General features: G+C 35.9%; 1 protein-coding gene across 40 annotated transcripts in view; it reads right to left on the bottom strand.

The window, feature by feature from the left end:
• SORBS2 (sorbin and SH3 domain containing 2) overlaps window positions 1-19,003 on the bottom strand; it is a 143,254-nt gene that overhangs the window by 59,669 nt on the left and 64,582 nt on the right. For 23 of the 40 annotated variants that reach the window (XM_052682542.1, XM_052682547.1, XM_052682539.1 and 20 more), the window contains 5 exons: window positions 14,144-14,193; window positions 7,263-7,355; window positions 4,886-4,912; window positions 3,840-3,964; window positions 2,431-3,048 (listed from right to left, as the gene is read on the bottom strand). In XM_052682542.1, coding sequence (XP_052538502.1) covers window positions 2,431-3,048; window positions 3,840-3,964; window positions 4,886-4,912; window positions 7,263-7,355; window positions 14,144-14,153 — 873 coding nt within the window. In that variant the 5' untranslated portion in view covers window positions 14,154-14,193. The remainder of the gene's footprint in view (window positions 1-2,430; window positions 3,049-3,839; window positions 3,965-4,885; window positions 4,913-7,262; window positions 7,356-14,143; window positions 14,194-19,003) is intronic. The other 17 variants (XM_052682566.1, XM_052682570.1, XM_052682568.1 and 14 more) reach the window with 5 other exon arrangements.

Raw genomic sequence — 19,003 nt, 5'->3', positions numbered from 1 at the left:
AATAAGTTCTAAAATAAAAAGAACTGCAAATTGTATTTTGACTTCTAAAATTCTAATAAAAAAGCTAAAAGATAACTTATTTATGATCATTTGGATCATTTGAGTATTACTTTGGATGTTAAAAAAGATATTTTTCTTAATAAGCGTTAGCTGTTGTAATACCACTTCTGTTTGAGAGAAGGTCATTTATTTGAGAATATGCAAAGCACCACATTGTGAACAGGACAAACAACTATTTTTAAGTGAAAAGAAAACATACAAATGCTCAAGTTACACTGGCTACACCCACATCAGTTCCACAGTCTGATAGCTTCTCTCAATGCTTGTGTTTTCAAAGGCTTGCAAGTCTCTGTCCTATAATTTTTGGGCCTAACCCAGCTACCATGAAAATATCGTGCTCAGCCTTGCTCTTTCTGACATGATTTCTTTATTGTGAGTCTTGAACAGGAAACACTAAATAGTGAACTGGCTCTTTTCAAGGACAAAGCAACCTGTTTTTCCTTAAGTACTCTAAATAATGCATATTTCAATAGAATAGTTTTGACAATAGTTTTATCTCTAATCTCAAAAAGGACAAATTTCACTGCAAGTCTTATGTGCTTCCAATGGTTGATGGAATGGTTAATTCAAAAACAGCACTGCAAATTGTTGACCAATAATTTCACAGAGCTTTGCTCAGATCAAAATTCCCACTTCAACTTGAAGAAAACTGACACATTACAAATTGTTCAACTATTCTACAGCTAACACAGAAAATTTTGGCTTCCACAGTAAAGATCTGATTAAGCATGATGCTTTCAAAGAACAAGATATATTACTTTGTTGACACAGTGCTGTCAGTGGGCTTCAAGTTTGCACGATTGTGTCATTTTACTTCAAAGTAGGCACACTGATGTTGGCAAAACTTGACAAACACAAATATGCTGTGATGGGATCCTGGCTTAGACTAAGCTGTGAAGCAGATATGCTTAAACCTACAGCAATCCCTACCAACTATCTGAAGGGTTTTCAAACTCAGATAACCTAGTACACTGGTAATTAACTTCTAAAAAAGAAAATTCTTAATGTGACTAGGTAACGCAAAGAAGAAAGTTTATCCATAGATATATATATTTTTTTTTTTGCAAGTACATATTTCTTTTGTATTATTCCTTGCAGACCTATTTTACCTGATTAATTAACTTTCAGAATGGTAATAAACCCTGCTAACTCTTCTAGTCCCTAGGAAGCTTTTTCCATCTTTTCTAAGACCTAGCTATCTGCCCCCTGAACCACATGGCAATCTTTCAGTATAGGCCGTAGTTCCTCAGCAGCCTAGTATGACTCTTATCCACTGCAACCAACAATCACGGGAACTTATTTTTTAATCCTTGAACATGTTTTATTACTGTTCATAAAAAAATGCTAACATCCCTTCCCCTCCCTAGTATGCATCTGATCTAGCTACTCTAAGAGGACTGTAACCAAGAAATAAGGAAAAGTGCTGTCTGTCAAATGCTGCAGATTTGATTAAGATTTTTGAATATATATATATTTTTCCCAGTAAATACCAGGATTAATAGAGATGTTTTAAAAACTTGTGTCTTTAAGGTAACAAATAATAATATATAAGAACCACACAGGCTGCTTGCCATAATTTATATCACTGATGCATAGTAAAATATATTCACAAGAGAAATCACTCCCTCAGGTGATTTAAGAAAAAAAAAGATTATTTGACATGTACATGAAAAGTGATCCTCCTATTATTACTTACTACGATGCTTGATAGCATCTCTTCATACACAAGATAGAGTTGCTTCTGTGAGACTGCTGGCTATATTACGTTCTTGATATCCACATTTCTCCTGAATGAGATCAGTACAGAATTTTCATCTCAATAGGCACAGGGTTTGCAGGAAACAGAAGGATTTAGAAATGCCTTGCCTTGTTTGTAGAGGTGGTTGACTTAAAAGACTTTAGCAATCATACAGGACACTAAGAAGACAGCAAGGATTGCCCTGCTGAAAACACTTAGAAAACTATTTGGTGGCTCTAGGAAACTGCCAGAGTTGCATTTGCAGAAAAAAACAACAACCATTTCCTACCCATATGCTATCCTTCCACAGCAACTATGTCAACAGAGTGTTTTAATGATGCAACCTCTCAACCTACCATTCACTAATTTCCTATTGTGCATTTGCACTCCATAAAGTTCTCACAGAGGAACAAGGAAGTCTACTTTCCAGCTCAGTTGCCTTTTCTTTTTCTTATTTTTTGGGTACAATATACTTCCCAAAAACTACGTTTTGCTCAGTTCTAGTTTGATTCATGTGACAGGTAGTTTTACCCAGAAAACAGAAGGTCTAACTTTGATAATGTAAGTATAACTAAAGAGAGTTAAGTGATTCATGAATTATCTAAAATAAAATATGGAAAAATTAAATATACCACACGGCATTCTGCAGCCTGTGAAGAAGGAAGAACTGTAGACTTTTGTCCCACATCCTTTGAAGACATCTTTGAAGTGTCTGGAGAAATACTAGGTGGATGTTCTTGGATTTCAGGCTCTGCATTATTGTCAGGGATGGGAGCTATCTGAATGGAAAGAGATGCTGTGTGTATCTCAGACATGGGGTTACAGGCAGGTGAGACAGGCCTTTGTGAAAATATTGGCACTTCAACAGGCTTGAGCTGTTGCTGTATATTACAGTGAACACCACTTGCTGGGTCTTGTGTCCGGGTTAATTTAAGGGTAGATACCCTCCGCTTTTGAGACTGCTGCGTTTGGCCTTGATGGAGAGTGGCACTAATGCCAGCTACTGCGCTTGTGCCTGCACTGGAGATAGCGGCCAGCGGTCTAGTGATTGTTTGTACATAGGACACATTCGTGTTAGATATCTGAGAAGATAATATCTTCTGGGCAGACTTCTCGTTAGTGTAATAGCCAGAATCTGTAGGAGGGTGTTTAGCTGGCTCAGTTGTTACTGTCTGGAGATTAATTGCATTCTTGTGATTAGTTACTCTTGCTTTCTGAAAGCTTTCTTTTCTAGGAGGTGGCAGAGGTGCCTTATTTGCCAAAATCATCCACACACAGCAAAATAACATTGAAGAAGAAACAGAAAGAAAGTAAATGTTAGCAGGAGATATATTGTAGTTAGAATTCAATCTTTAAATAAAGAAACTAAGACCTTAGGCATTTACTCAAGATTGTTAATACTATGGAAAACAGAACAACTCAGGTTCCCACTGTCTTTTGCTGTAGGGGGCTGAACAATTTGTATTTAGAAAACTAGATGTTCCATTTGCTCAGAGTAAACTGGAATCAGACCCCAGGAAAGAGTCTCTCTTTTCTTTAAAAATCACAATTATTACAGTGAAAAAAAAAAAATTAAAACTGTGGAATCCTTCATGATACTCTCCAAAATGAACTATATGATTTTAGATGACCATCTATGATTCACAGGTAATGCACATAAATACCACACACCTCCTAAAGCTCTGAATTAAATAGTTACAGAAACAGATCTGACACTGGTCTGTTGGTTCTTTTTTGAACAAATTAATGTGTTTGCACATTAAGTGCCTTCTAATCATATTGTTCAGCAAAACAAAAAAGCAGAAATACTATCTTATAATTAAAAAACCTTTATCCTCCAATATTTTGATAACAAGTACTATTTATTCTAGTGTAAAATTGTAATAAGTATTATTTGAAGTTTGGGAATACTCCTAGAAAACTGTGATTCACACTATCTGGAAGAAAAAACTTCCCCATAGGGATATCCCATCTGTATATGGTGACCAGAATAACACACACACGAATGCTAAAGAATGAAATCTGGTATGCTCAGTTTTACCTGAGTTGGTGATTTTTTGTCCTGTAGGTTTGGCCGCACACTTCTAAAACCTTTTGCTGTAAGAGATGAACTGCTAATGTCTCCATTCAGTGTCTCTCTGCTGCCATCATTGTAAGCTCTCCAAGCTTTTGTGAGGAAAAAAAATCACATTTTTTTGATGATTACTAGATCCAGATATTGCAGTCATTACAACAAACCAACTGTATGCAAATATGGAAATATTTCTCTATTACACAACTAGAACTACTGCTGATATTTCCATGGACGTTTTAAGAATAGAGCTAAAGCTGTAACTTTGCAAATATTTGTATCTTATTTATATCAATACTGTTCGTGGCAGTTTGTTAGCTCCCTACAACGTTCTTATATACTGTAGATGTTCAGCTTAGGAGTCCTTTTGAGATCCTGGTGGTTTATCCCTAGTGTAAAGCAGACTGAAATATTCTTTCAGGTTAGGTTCTTCATCTTCACAGCTAGATTTCAAAAAACATCCCAGCTCAAAAAAGTCACTACCTGATCATTTGCTCCAATCTTTTCAAATCTGTACACCATCTCAGTTTTCCAAAGCATAGTTTGTCTTTATTATAAGAGCTAAACATCCAAAAGGACACTGTCCAAATACATGGAAGATACTACACTACCTCAACAGGTTACTGATTTGAAGACAAAATATTGAAGAAAGAGCCTGGGATAAGAAACACATTGTGTGAGTAGGCTGCTAAGTGGGGTGGGTGGAACTTGTAATCCTAAGTAAGAGACTAAAAATGATATAACAAGTCCCACTGAAGCTGAAGGTGACAAATTAGCAGTCTGTGTGCTCCCACGCAACTCATTTTCTGACAACATACACTGTTATAGGAAATACCGCTTCCCAAGTGAGACCTTAATTTGAGGTCTTAACCAACCATTATTATTACAAATTCAATGCTACTTTCCTTAACGATTCTATATATATGAAGTGGTGAAACCAAAGGAAGGAAAATTGTTATATTTTATCCTGTTAACAAGATATTACAATGATTCATAAATATTGCTGTTTTATTTACCTGAATCTGGAGACTGAGAATCAGATCCTAAAATCAAGAAAGAACAAATATTAGTTTGTGTTATAAATGCTTGGAGTGTCTTAACGTGCAGCTAAGCTCACAGAGTTAATTTTATAAGTTATGTTAAAAAAAAAACAAAACCCAAACAACACAGTGACTCAGTATTCAATGATGCCAAGAGATATATGTATGCTTCTATTAATTGGTCTGTTGCCATGTCTCTGCAGATAAAAGTATCGAATTAAATGGCATCATAGTGATCTTGTTTTTGAGATCAGATCAGAAAAACAGCAAAACATCTGGTCCATACTGCTACACCAATTTATTTAAATAATTAAGCTGCTGATACAATCAGTAAAAAATCATTATGAATACAAGGTTTTATTTTAAGGATCTTACTGAGAATTACGTATCTATATATTAATTTTTACTGCCTGCAATAGATGCAGTTAGCAAAAGAATCTGCCTATGAAAGCAACTAGCATATGTGAGCCTTTCTGATGCTGCCTATGGGAAAAACGTAGCTATGGTCCCCCTCCCCATCCCTCGCTTCACAGCTCCAGCTGTCTATATAGATGCATTCTTATAAAGAGATCATCACCCCGTTTCCGTTCTATTAAGGCCAAGTGTCTTCCAGGAGTATGGGAGTTTTTGCAATTGTATAAACAAATCTTGCTTAAGAAATATGTGAGAATCAATATAAGATAAATTTAAGAAATATTTAAGAAATATTTGAAAGTCTCTAAAAAGCTAGTTTTGAAAATTAGGAATAAAACCTCTCTAGTAATTTTTTTTTTCCTCATGACACAGTTTAGAAACTCTGTAAAATATGCAGCTATTCTTTTGCCCAGTTACCTGAATCCCTTCCTTAATTATGCCTCAAAATAGTATACTATGTATAATTAATGTTTACTGTAGAAGTTCTACAGTGTGCTAAAAGTTGTTAATTAATTACTGCTATTTCAGACAGCCAACGATACATATTTGCTATCTTTTTTTTTTTTTTCTTTCAATACATACTGAGGTCTACTACCATTTAAAATCTTGATATCAGAAGAAAGACAGTCTTTTAAGATCAGCTGAAAAGTTTTAATTCAAAACCAAGAAAGATGTCTACACGTTATCAGGATTTTTTTGTTTTTTCACTCCCCACCAGAATGCGTGAAACTTTCTTCCCATTTCAAACCAAATCACTAATGGACACATACATACTGCCAGCACAGGGTAGATCAGAAATTCTGGTGTTTTCTTGGATTACTTAGAGATATAATATATCTCAATACTTGGAGTGTTTTTTCCCTTCTAAACAAACTAATGTTTTTACCTCTCCAAACAAACTGAAAATAATTTTTATGTATGATAATCTAGCACCAGTAGGACTACAGAACTAAGAGCACTCATCACCAGTTTTGAGTGCAATAGCACAACACATTACAAGGCTTGTACATGCTGAAATAAAAAATTCGTAGAAAGACTGCTAAGAAATAGAAACATAAAGCTTTCTTGAGTTATTACACAAGCATTAATTCCTATGACTGTTCTGCTACCCTTATTACAAAGAGCAGCATCCAAATTTTTAATTTGTTTCAGAAAATCAAACAGAGTTCTTATTCCTGGGATTAGTCTTACATTACAAAAAACATACAAAACAAAGATGTTACATCGCAACTATTTTCTGGCTCTCTGAAATTTATGCTCATTGAACTTCATGTATTATATTCACTGTGAACACTTAATGTTTATATTGGTATAAATTAGCCTACAACACTTGAGATTCTTTACGGATTTATATTTACAACTATTTAATTCATGTTTGAATCTGGACAGCTGACACTCATTAAGATTTCATCTTGTGAAATCAGACAGAAGAATGCTAAGCAGCAGCTCTCCCTACTGAATGCTTTCTATGGTTTTATTGTTCCACACATTTTTAGGAAAACATTTCACAAATGTTTTAAAATTATTCTGGCTTCGGATGATCATTGTACCATTGCACACAGATTCTTTTAGGAGCAGTTCTAAAGCCAGTTGTAATAAACATCCTCTCTTCATGCTGTATTATTTTGTAAAACAATGGGGGACATGAGACCCAAAATCTGTGTTATGTACCAAAGGCAAAGTTAATTTTACAGGAAAAAAAAAAAAAAAAAGCTTCTTCCTAAGTGTTTCTATTTTTTTTTTTCCATCAATGACTAAAGAATACAGGCAGAAAAAAATAAAAACTACTTTCTAAAGAGCATTGTAGAACTAAGGAAAATACCTGTCAGTAGAATAGAAAATATGGTTACCATTCCCCTCATTGCAGAGTAATACTGTAGACAAATGTAATGCTACAGAATGCCATTCATGAGCAGTATCTTACTGTTAGTTGTTATACCTGAAGCCAGTAGGTTTGGAGAGCTCTGAACCCTCTTCACAGATGTTAATGTGACAGACATTGCAGCACGTTTGCGAGCACAACCACCGCTATCTGGAAGCACAAAATAATACAGACACCAGCCCCAGACAAAGGAAGCAAGCACATGCAACACATCACAGTGTGAGATACGCCAAACATACAAGAAAATAAACATGCAATTAGAGAAATGCTGCAGGTACACGTAAATTCATGAGTTCCACAGATTAGCAGAATACATAAACTTTCACAAGCTTTAAGAAACAATAAACCTCATATAAAATAAGAAAGCAAGTACCTAATACTAAATTCACTATGGAAATACACATGTCCAGTTGCCTAGAAAACTGCTTAATTATACCCAATAACTGAAAAAACAAACAAGTAATCAAGATAAAGGATTAAGCATTCCAGAGTAATATTAATCAATAATCTGCACTGTAAAATAATTTCATTGTATGCATTAGAAAGACACCATTCATCAAACTAAGCCTATGTTGATTAGCTGACAAAGTACTTCTGTATGGCCCTTCAGACACTCTAAACACAAGAAACAAACTAATTAAGGATGGCATGCATTACTTTGATTCGGAGAGAAGTCCCTTTTTTTTTTTCTTTCTTTTTTTTTTTGTTTGTTTGTTTTAAATTTAATGGAAGATAAACACATGCATGTCTGGAACCAAACTATACTTCAAGGGAAAGACTTGAAATATAAATCTAAAATATGTCTGAACAACTAGCAGTATGAAAAACCTTTCTTCTGGAACTGGCTCTCCTTTTTTTCTTTCCTCCCTCACTTGGGGCTGTCATTCGGTCTTTAGCAGAACTTTGTTTTATAAGGAGGAGGCTTTCCTACAACGCGCTTTCTTAGAAACTCCTTCATAATAATCAAAGGTTAGTAAATATTCTTCTTGATTATTTATCCAGACTATTTTTCTGCACTTCAACATAATCATTATTTTAATTTTTGTATTTTATAATACTGAAGTTTCATGTAGGCCACCACTTCTGACAAACTACAACTTTGATAGAGGCCCTATGATTTTTGCATGTGTCCTGTAAGAGGGAGTTATATAAAATTATATTTAAGGGAGGCCTACAACCTATTAGTGGAAAGGATTTCCTGTAACGGTACTTTGAGCCACAGAGAAGACATCTTAAACCAATCTCCCAGAGAAGTGAGCTGCAGGTATTTCCTTGCTCATTCCAGCATTCCCCCAAAATAGCAAGGATACACATTAAGCAGTTGTTAATGCAGACAAACCTCTGAGTCACTGCCCCAGGTGTCAGGGGTTCTAAAGAGCCTCTGCCAGCTCCAAGTCTGGAGGCAAAGGGCCAGATGATTTCAGATGATTTTAGTCAGCAACAGCCTAATGCATTACATTAACTGATATTAATTATTGGTACTAGACTTGGGAAACAGAAATTAGTTATCAATTTATTTTAATTTGCTTACATAAACATAGCATAGCAATGGTAACAAAAATCACATTTTCCGTTCTTGTATCATTCTTCCTACGGACATAAAGTGGAAATAATTCCAGGGAGACTTGACAATTTGCTGATACTGAATTTTTGTTTTTATCTGAATATGGGCAGACTTCAGCAACACATTTATGTCATTAATACAAGCTGCTGCTTTTTCTTTTTAATTCAAACTAATGCTTTATTCGTATTTTTCAAGAGCTACCTTTTTGATTTTCAGCATAGAAAAGCTAACGCAGGAGAAAAGGAGGAGGAGACCAACTACAAATATTTAATCAATATAACTTCTACGAATTCTGCTTCAAATTCATTTCTAATGTAACTGAACAGAGTCACAATTTTGTATTAGTAGACACATTATCTAGCAAAAGATTTGACAGCTTCACACAGGATAGATAAAAGAGGCTTTGCAATAGACTATATGCATATTCATACACCATTTACCACTCTATATAGAAGCCACCCCTCCAAATCTGTACCTGCTATAACATTCTCAGTACATGTACACAATAATGGCAGAGAGTTGCTTTGCACTCAGGTGAGATACAACCACACAAATGCACTGCCTTCAGTTGTGCAACATATGTGATCAAACATGAACGATTATGGACAAATACATATTTGTGCCTTATGGATTCCTTCTTCCTATCTTTGTCCAGGCCAAGCTCCCATAAATCAAGGGCATCTGGATGAAGATCAGAAGAATCTGTGTGGTACTGCAAAAAGATCCAGATCTACATGGCCTTATACAGCTGAACTTTGAGAAGCTTATTTCAGCCTGTACTCCTTTTTCATAACTCCACCAAATTTCCAGCAAATGCTAACTTTATTTGCACTGATTCCTGAAGTCTGAATAACACCAAAACGCTCTAAGTCTAGAGAACAGAGAATTCTGAAACAGTGCAGGAGACTGAATTAACAATCATTTTCTCACTTCATTTGCAAAATATAAGCAATTAATATTGCAAAGTTGCTATTCAATGAATAAATGAAGATGAAATCAATAAAAAATGCTTACACACATAAAAAAATGTGTGCACATATGCATACAGTCAGCTTCTGATATTAGAAATCCTTCTGGTCTGAGAGCCATAGCCTCCTAGGGATTGCTTTAATGTTTAACCATAAGCAACCTGAATCAGTTCTGCAAGCAGAAATAGACTTGAAGTCGGGCAACTGTTTGCAATCAAAAACACTGCTCAAAATGTCCAGCTCAGATTAGGCCCAACAGTGCTTGATATTCTCTTGCATGCCCTCCATACTCACATCAAACCAGGAAAAGACAAACAAGCATCCTCAGCAGGTACTGCAGAAAAGGAGGAGAAAACAGTGGCAGGAGGTCTCTGGTGAGGCATGTTTCTGCTACTATCTTTTAGAGCAAAAAAACACGTAAACGAACTCCTGAATACTATGATTAGTTTTGCATGTTTATTTCTGAAGAGAGAAAAAGAAAGAGCCCCACACTGACAGGAAGTGACAAGCAGCTTGCCCTACAGCTTGTAGTACGTGCATATTTGCATACGTACCAGAACACTCCACAGCTTTGCTCTGCATGCTCTCTTTAATTAGTTCACCATCCAGTTTCTTTTGCTTTGGCAAATTCTTTCTCCTTTTCTCCATTCTTCCCCTTTCCTCCCTTTTGTTTTCTTTTTGTTTCTTCCTACAAATAACTGAATTTTAAGTCCTGTGCAATTCTCAGCTGCCTCTTCCCCCGCACCCCATAATGATTCCCATAAAGCAAACCCCTCCTTACTTCAGAACCTGATCTGAAGAGCTGCTCCCAGTGGTTTGTACTGATGTGCTCCAAGCCTAGATCCCAGTGCTGAGGCTCTCCTGGCACAGGCTTAAGAGGGGCCCAGACACTGTGCTTATTCCTCAGAAGTCCTTAATCTGGGGTACTTCCTGCCTGCTCATCTAGGTTTGTGGAAATGTACCACTGACAGCTCCTGCAACTCCTGGCAAGTAATTATTTGGGCTTCTCCTCCTGCTGTCATCTGCCTGAACTCCTCTGTGGGTGCTAAGCTGAGCTACTACCACAGAACCTAACACTGACTACTCAGGGGCATCTACTATTACTTGGTTCTTTCATACTGCTAAATTGCAGCAGATAATGATTTTAAAATTAAAATGTAGGAGAACATTTGAACAATCAAGCTGTATATTTTTTTTAGTGATCCCAAAACAGCTTCTATTAGCTTATTGCTTCTAACAGTCTATTCAGGAACTCTCCAAGGACCCAAGAATTTCTATTTTTGTCTCTCAGAGAATTTAAGATGTTAGTCTATGTGATGACTTGCATTGATAATTTTAACAATCACAAAATATTTGTGGGCTTTCAGAACTGCAGACTTTTTCACTCTCAACTGCTCTTTATATGCCTCATTTATTTGAAACAGACAACTTTAAAATTAGATGCATTTATTGAGCATTATCTGTGTGAAACACAGCCAAAACATTTTTGGATAGACACTAAGAATCTGTTTTAATGTATTAGCTTGCATTCATTCATAATCCCTCAGTGAAGTTTCCTCTCCCCAACAACAACTTCACACACGCACACCTGATATAAGCAACAAGCATTTTTATCCTGTGCTGCAATTTGAAGTGAACTTCATTGGTGGCTTACATTTTCCAGGTCTTAGTTTCTCAAAATGCCTCACCAAGATAACAATGGTCACCAAATCTGCAATACTTAAAGGCTTGTTGATGACACAGTTTAAAGTGTCATTCAGTTGATGACTTCACAGTCTGGGTTTAAAAAGGTAATACAAAGGCACACATTCTGCTAGACTACTATTTGTATTAACTTACAGCAAAATTAGAACACCAAAATCAACTACAAATTAAGGTGCCTTCAGTACTTCTGAAACCTTCTCCATATCCAATGTCTGCGCCCTTGTGTTTGCAAATACATTTCACTGCATTTAGCTGCTGAGTACTTCTTCCTAACATGTGGTACAGAATCAACATCAAGCACTGAAAAATCCCTCCCATATATGGTAGAGTAATGAAAACCAAAGCTCTTCAAAACATTTTCTCTGTAGACAAAAATATCTTCTACAGGGTTTGCTGAGACAGACTGCCAAGCCTGCAGCCACAGGGAATGCTGGGTTAGAGCAGCCCAGTCCAAGTAGTACATCGGCTTTTTAAAGCTGCACATAGACCAGGTCTGTTTGCTTTGCCATTTGAACAACTACTTTCACTAAACTGAAGAGAAAATTTATCTGATTGAGTAATTAATGTTAATCCCACTTTGAAACAAAATAGTGGCAAATTCACAGTAACCAAAAATCTCCAATTTTGTCATACAAAAATTTCTATTATAAAGCAGCGAAATAGAAAAAAAAAAAAAAAAAAAAAAATTAAGGAACTTCTGCATTCCTTTCATGCCCTAAGACAGGTGACTGTGCCAAACATCCTCAGTCTCAGTCGCTCTCCTCCTTAGTAGAGCAATGCTTCACCAACAGATGTGTAAGAAGTTCACTTCTATGTCCTACTCACGGGAGTTTTTCTTACAGTCAAGAAGTAACATACATCAATAGAACTGATATGAAATGCTGGGTTTTTTTTTGGTCAATACTTCCTTTTAGTGCAGCTTGCAATGTGCACATCCGTAAGATGAAAAATGTTTTCACTACTTAAGAGCACAGTAAAGTCCAGCTTATAGCCATGATATCTTTAAGAAACTATGCAAGATTTCAAGTATACTTGGGTCTTTAAGTGGGTGTTCAAGTATCCTATGTGGTAGAAGAGTTGATCCAATAGATGTCATTCAGACATACAGTTGATTAAAATCTTTATGTCTGTTCCTCTTCAGAGTTTCAGACTAACTTGAGAAATTTTAGTATAGCGCAGAACAAAACCACCCTTCAGAGCTGCAGTAACACAAACTGGTAATTTTCATCTCTGACACAAGCCACACTTTTCAAAAGTAGAAGCTATAAAATGACATCTATTATGTTTTAACCCATATGATTACAGAGTACAGTGTAATCACACTCAGATGATGCTTAGCTGACTTACTTCTGAAATTACAGTTCTGTGTAGCAAGCAGTACTTCACTACTGCATTTATTATACAGACTGACATGTTTAGGAAGGAAATCTCATTAAAAAAAAAAGCAAAATGGTAAGACAAATTTCCATAAATGAAATCCTTATCAAGACTTGGTGCTACTCCCTCTCCATCACTCTCAGGTTTGCAAAAGATTTCAGAACAAACAAAAAATACCCCACCTCAGCTGAGAAACTTTGCTTCTCCTAATTAAAATAGTTGCAAATATAGCAGTTTCATCACAAGACAAAATTAAAATGTATTACACAATTATTTTAACTTTGTCTTAAAAAAAATCATTATGAAAACCTCATGAATTCCAATCACTGCCTGAGAGAATCAGAAGCCAGGAAGCTCTTCAATACAGGAGCCTAGGAAATAACAGCAAACTATAGCATGGTAACATTAATCCCTTGGACTTAGAGCATGCAGATGAAACATCTGCACTGGATCACAGGCAGCTCAGGACTTCTAGTCCCAAGCATGAGATTTTCCTTATTTAAATTGTCAGTGCAGCGCTGTGATCAATAATAAAAGTAATTGGTCTGCAGAGAATGAGTATTTCTTTTCCTGTGCCACAGTTAATATGCAAAGCAGACAGTTTACCTGTAGAGGGTAAAGAAGTGACTGCAGCTGTAAATTTTACACCTGACATGAGGATTTCACTGGTCTGCTTACTGGAGTGCTGTTCCCACTTCTAGCAAAACCATTAGAATTATCTACTGACTTAAATGATCCAGGAACAAGTCAGGACTATTTTACAGATCGTAACATAAAGATATATACTGCTGAGTAATTTGTGTGGTCAGTAGATCTATCAATGAAACTTGAGAAAAAACATAAATCTTTAAGTACAAAATAGTTATTCTCATCTGATTATGCAAACGCAGCCAATACAAAGATAGTGTTTATGTCTTTTAATTTACTGACAATAAAGAACGGAAACAAAACATTTTTAAGGCATGATAGGAAAATGTGATACTTTAGCATCAATTTTCCACAGCCTTTATGTCCCAACACTACATACATTTGCAGAAAAGCATATGTATACAAAACTGAAAGAAGTAACATAAGCACAGAAAGCTAAACATGCATGCATGTTTTATATGTCCATATATATCCATCCATACAAAAACAAGTATGTAAATTTCATATATGGAATAGAAATCCATGTAAACAGACATACTACTAAAATACTTTGCTTTGTCTAAATTCAATGCCAACTAAGACATAATTTGCTCATGAACTTTTAAATAAATCTGGGATTTTCTTTGTCTTCTGAACAACATATACAAGTAAAGAAAAATCTCACATAAGCAGCGTACCTGTGTTCATTCTGACACTGACGGATTTGCTATAAAAGTCTTCAGATTTCCTGCGAAGAATAAAATGATCTATTAATTTGTACAAGACATGAATATGTGGCACAAAATGGCAGTACGACTTCTCAGGGAAGTGGAGAATCAACACGATATAAACAACAGTCCTATTTTAATGTGGCTTTAATTAAATTGGCACTGCATGTTCTTCCAAAGTTAAAGATGAGCTGGTGCTTCCATTATAAGCTACTCTATTTGTAAGTGTTTAGTATCTCTCTGGTAAACATTTGCTCTGGGTTAAAAATGTAGTAATTGATTTTTGGTCCTGAAACTATAAACTAAAGAAGACCAGTTTAAGAACATGTTTAAAGTCTGCTTATGTCTTATTCACTCTTCTGCGTGAAGAAAGATACAAAGCATCGGCGTCGTAAGATTTTTTTTAAGCAAAGTTATTAGATCTTTCCTCATATGTTTCCAAGAAGGAGATGTGTCTGTTTTCATCCAGTGATTTATCACTTCTCTACAGACAACACAACATTCTTAATGCTGCCCACTGCATTGCTTTGCACTGTAGAATATGTTTTGGCATCCACAGAAATCCATTTCAGTTGACCCACTGGAGTCAACAGACAGGAAATGAAGTTGTTATATATTTGGTTTCCAAGCTCAGCAATGTGCTTTTTAAATGTAGTAATGTGCATGAAAATAATGTATGTAGAAGCTCTATCACTTATTTAGGCATCTCGACTCCATACAGTACTTACAAACTAACAAGAGCAGAAAAAAGCAATGAGAAAACCCACAACTGCAGAAAAAACAGGACACTCTACATTAAAAGGCCACTTCAACCTACTGGTATAAATCACAGCACCAACCGGAACAGTATTTTCCATCTCAGTTTATGACAGTTTATGTTTCAAATTAATCTGAGGATCGGGAACTTTAATAACTCTTCTCTCTCTCAGTCTCTTTACAGTACTGCAGCAGCACAAAAAGATGACAAAGAGAAATGCAGAACTGGTTTCAAAGAATATCCCATTCTTACCACAGATAAGAGCCACAGAGCCTGCTGTGTACTCAGCAGTCTCAACTGTGTTTTACATACATGCTGCCCACTGTAATTTACTTCAGTGAGTAAGAAACACTGAAGGACAAAAACGTATGAACTGAATATTTAATAAAATTTAACAGTGACAGAAAATCAAAATAGAATTTGAGCTCAGCTCAACAGGTAGGCTGAATTACCTGTACCTCTGAACTGACAATAAAAATGTTCTCTTGTATTCATAATGAAGCCAGACTCTACACTGCTTGAAAAACTTACTGGTAAGCAATTCTTCATGCTAAAGTATGTGAAGAAACTGTCTGTACTCTGCTGCTACTATCCAAAGCCAGTTTTTGACAGAAAGCATATATGATAAAAAAAAAAAATAATAATTAAAAAAAAATTAAAAAACCTTAATACTTAATACTTAAATACTATGGAAACAATTATCTGGCAATGAATGAAGTTTAAATCACATTCTATTCTGCAGCTATCAGAAAATGATCTGAAAATTTCTGGAAGCGCTTCAAAAATTAAGGCAAATGATCTCTTTTTTAAATTTTTTTTGGATAAATAATCTTTGACTGACACTTTGGATTTACATAACAGCAGCAGAATATTTTTAAAGCCTCGATTTCTTACAACATTTTTGGGCTGCTAGAAGAGATACCATTTTCAAGCCTTCTTTTAGCCTGGAACTGAATCACTGATGGTACTTGCAAACAAGCAGTGAAATGCAACATGATATTTATTTTCAGACCCAACAAGTACAGAACTCTTGGAAGACTGTGATGCCAAAACGATTTTTAGCAGGTGGCTTTGATATATTTACAGTGAGGATTGCTTAACTCTTACTGAAGTTCTAACACACTACACTCAGTTTTAACACTTAACCTTTGTCCTCTTTAGACTTTTTCTATCCTGATTACACTGCATGACTGACTCACAGTGAAGGATTCCAATACAAATCATTTCCACATTAATCTAAATTTCCCATAGAAAGAAAAACGCACAACATTGTATACCTGAAAAGTATGCATACAAAGAAGGTCATATCAATTGAACTGACACAAACAGCAGGCCTTGCAGTTTAACTAACTGCCACTGCTCACTTAAAATTATTTGGAATTTTCTGTTGGTAGAGAGGTAAAGGATTGCCCAAATACTTAATGGTACTGGCAGTAGGATTCAAATGAGCGCAGAGAAATTAACAGTCAGATATACAAAGGCAATGGACTATAAAAATAAAAATTTGCCTTAAAGAACATGAAGATTCTCACTTCAAGAAATTGGTGGAGAAGGGGAAGCAAAGGGATTTGTTTTGCATTACAGTTCCTACTTTGCCTCCTGAAAATTGTTTGGAGTACATGGGCTTGCAGAAAGCTTTAATCTGAGTGATGTAATGACTATTCCTCTGGAAGTATCAGACAGTCTTCACTACCAAAAGGATGTCTCACAATCAGCTTACATATTCAGCTCTTGGATGCTAAACCAGAAGGAATGCCCGTAAATATAGTGCAGACACAAAGTACTACTGGAACATATCAGTTTGCAAAATCAACAACTGTTGATTTAGTCATCAAGGTCAGGTAGGTCTTCTACAAAATTCATACCTAATCTTAGATGATAAGATAAAGGAACACCAATTTATCCAGAGTAGCATGGGGAAATTTTCCACTGAGAAAAGTTGTGCATGCTCCACCCCTGGAGGTGTTCAAGTTTGAAAGGGGCAGTGGGCAACCTGATCCAGTATCTTAGTATTTGGCAACCTTGCCTGCAGCAAGCAGATTGACACTAGATGATCCTGGAGGTCCCTTCCAACCCAAGCCATTCTATGAAAGGGTTAACGCACAGAAAAGGGTTAACTTGAGTACTGTTAACTTGAATACAGCTGCAGTTACCACTGCTTTAGTTTCACTAAAGACGTAAGATACATTGCTGTATTATTTCTTGATAAGACCTTATTTCTTGATAACACCACAAAGATTATTTCAGCTCAGCAATACTTTGCACTGTGAAAAATTACTAAGAACACTAGTAGGAATCTCACTGACACCAGCTCTGTTCTCCCCAAGAGACCTTGCAGCTAGTTGTAATTGCTTCTGTTCCTGATAAGTTATGAAGTGTGGGGTTCTGTGGGGAGCCATTCTGTCACACCCCTTCTGTTCCACATTTCTGTGCAGCTATAAAAAGAGTTAGTGAGAAGTCAAGAAAAGTTTCTCCACCTTCAAGAGCACAAGATGCATCTCTACTGTTTGAGGCTCAATTCCATTATTGATATTAGAGCACATACAAGTGCAAATGTATCATCCAACCAAGCATCAGCTAACCAAATGTGAGCATAGGCTTTCTGAATCAAAGTCTAAATGAGCAGCAATATGTTATTATCTGCTTGCACCTCATCCAAAGAATTAAGATCATCTTTGTTAGTACCCATAATCTGTAACTAGGTAAAGACAGAGAACATTAAAATTCAGAATATCCTTTGATAACAAAAAGGTGAAGATACTCTTTTGGAAATATGTAGAAACCCTGAAAAATGTCATTACCGCTAAATTCTTAGCTTAATGATTTGTACATTCTTAAATGCCACTTGTAAGTATCAGCTCAAACTCATCCAGCATATAGGTATCTTTCATGATCTGTCTCTGGCTCTGTGGCCTGGAGTGCAGAAAATTTTGAAAAGCTAGATTACTTATCTGTGTAGATTACCAGCAAGCAGACTCAAAGAAATGAGTTGTTTTCTTTCACAGTTTTTGGAAGACTGGTGAAGAGCAAGGTGGTAATTTGCTTTGTTTGGTATATTTTGAATCAAAGCATTCGGACTATTGCTATTTCATTTCCAAAAGAAACTGGCAACGTCCAAATAAACTGTGTCTGAAAATACTGCTGATGAATTCTACTTAATAGTCTGAATGAGGCTCAAAGAGAAAATACTATCATACACACAACTTCCCTTTCCCAAAAGCAGCAGATCTCAGTTATATTTCAGCTTCTTGGCTCAGAGTACTATGATAAATTGTTAGTTTCATTGGCTAGAATCAACTAAACAACTTCCTCTAGTTTGCTAGGGATTAGGGATAAAATTAGGGATTAAAACTTGAAGACATTCCAACTGTGTACAGTATCAGTACAAGTAAATTAAGTAGGTATTTAACTTTCAATGTAAGCCCAGTTCCCCTGTAGTAAAACCCCCACAAACTACTTAAAGCACTGAGGAGATTTCATCTTGAAAACCACAAGCAGTTCTAGTTCCCATGATCAAGAGATCAAAGAGATCACATACAGGAGAATTCATCTCAGGAGTGCATGGCTAACCATTCTTTATAAACACATCAAGTGGACATAACTGGAGGAAGCAGAGGAACAATGTTGGCACAAGTACTGCTACGAACTATTTGTCTTAAACATAAGTTTGAAAATCAGAGTGTGGTTTCTACTCACAGAAGCCAGCCGTTAAGGTCTGAAACATTTATCACAACTGCTGTGGTCAAAATCAAGAGCCTGAATTTGGCAAATATATGAAGAAAAAGTGACTGTCTGAAGGAAAGAGAATAAATTTGATAGCACATCACTTTCCAGGCATTTCACTGTTTCCCCAATGTAATTTTTCCTTTGAGAATGCTACAAATGCAAGATAAGGAAGAAGTGGTATGGTATTCTTTTCTTTTCCATATTTCTTCATAAAATAGGAAGAAAATCAAGTGAATATTTGATGACAGAGAAGAAGTAATGAAACTATAGAGAAAAACTACATGTTTCTAATCTGAAAGTTCCTTACAGCAATTTTTGTTGTTGCATAAATTGGGGGGAAAATTCAC

This window comes from Tympanuchus pallidicinctus, unplaced genomic scaffold (assembly GCF_026119805.1).
Source record: "Tympanuchus pallidicinctus isolate F22 unplaced genomic scaffold, pur_lepc_1.0 scaffold2, whole genome shotgun sequence".
Lineage (NCBI taxonomy): Eukaryota > Metazoa > Chordata > Aves > Galliformes > Phasianidae > Tympanuchus > Tympanuchus pallidicinctus.
This window is presented reverse-complemented; position numbering and strand designations above follow the sequence as displayed.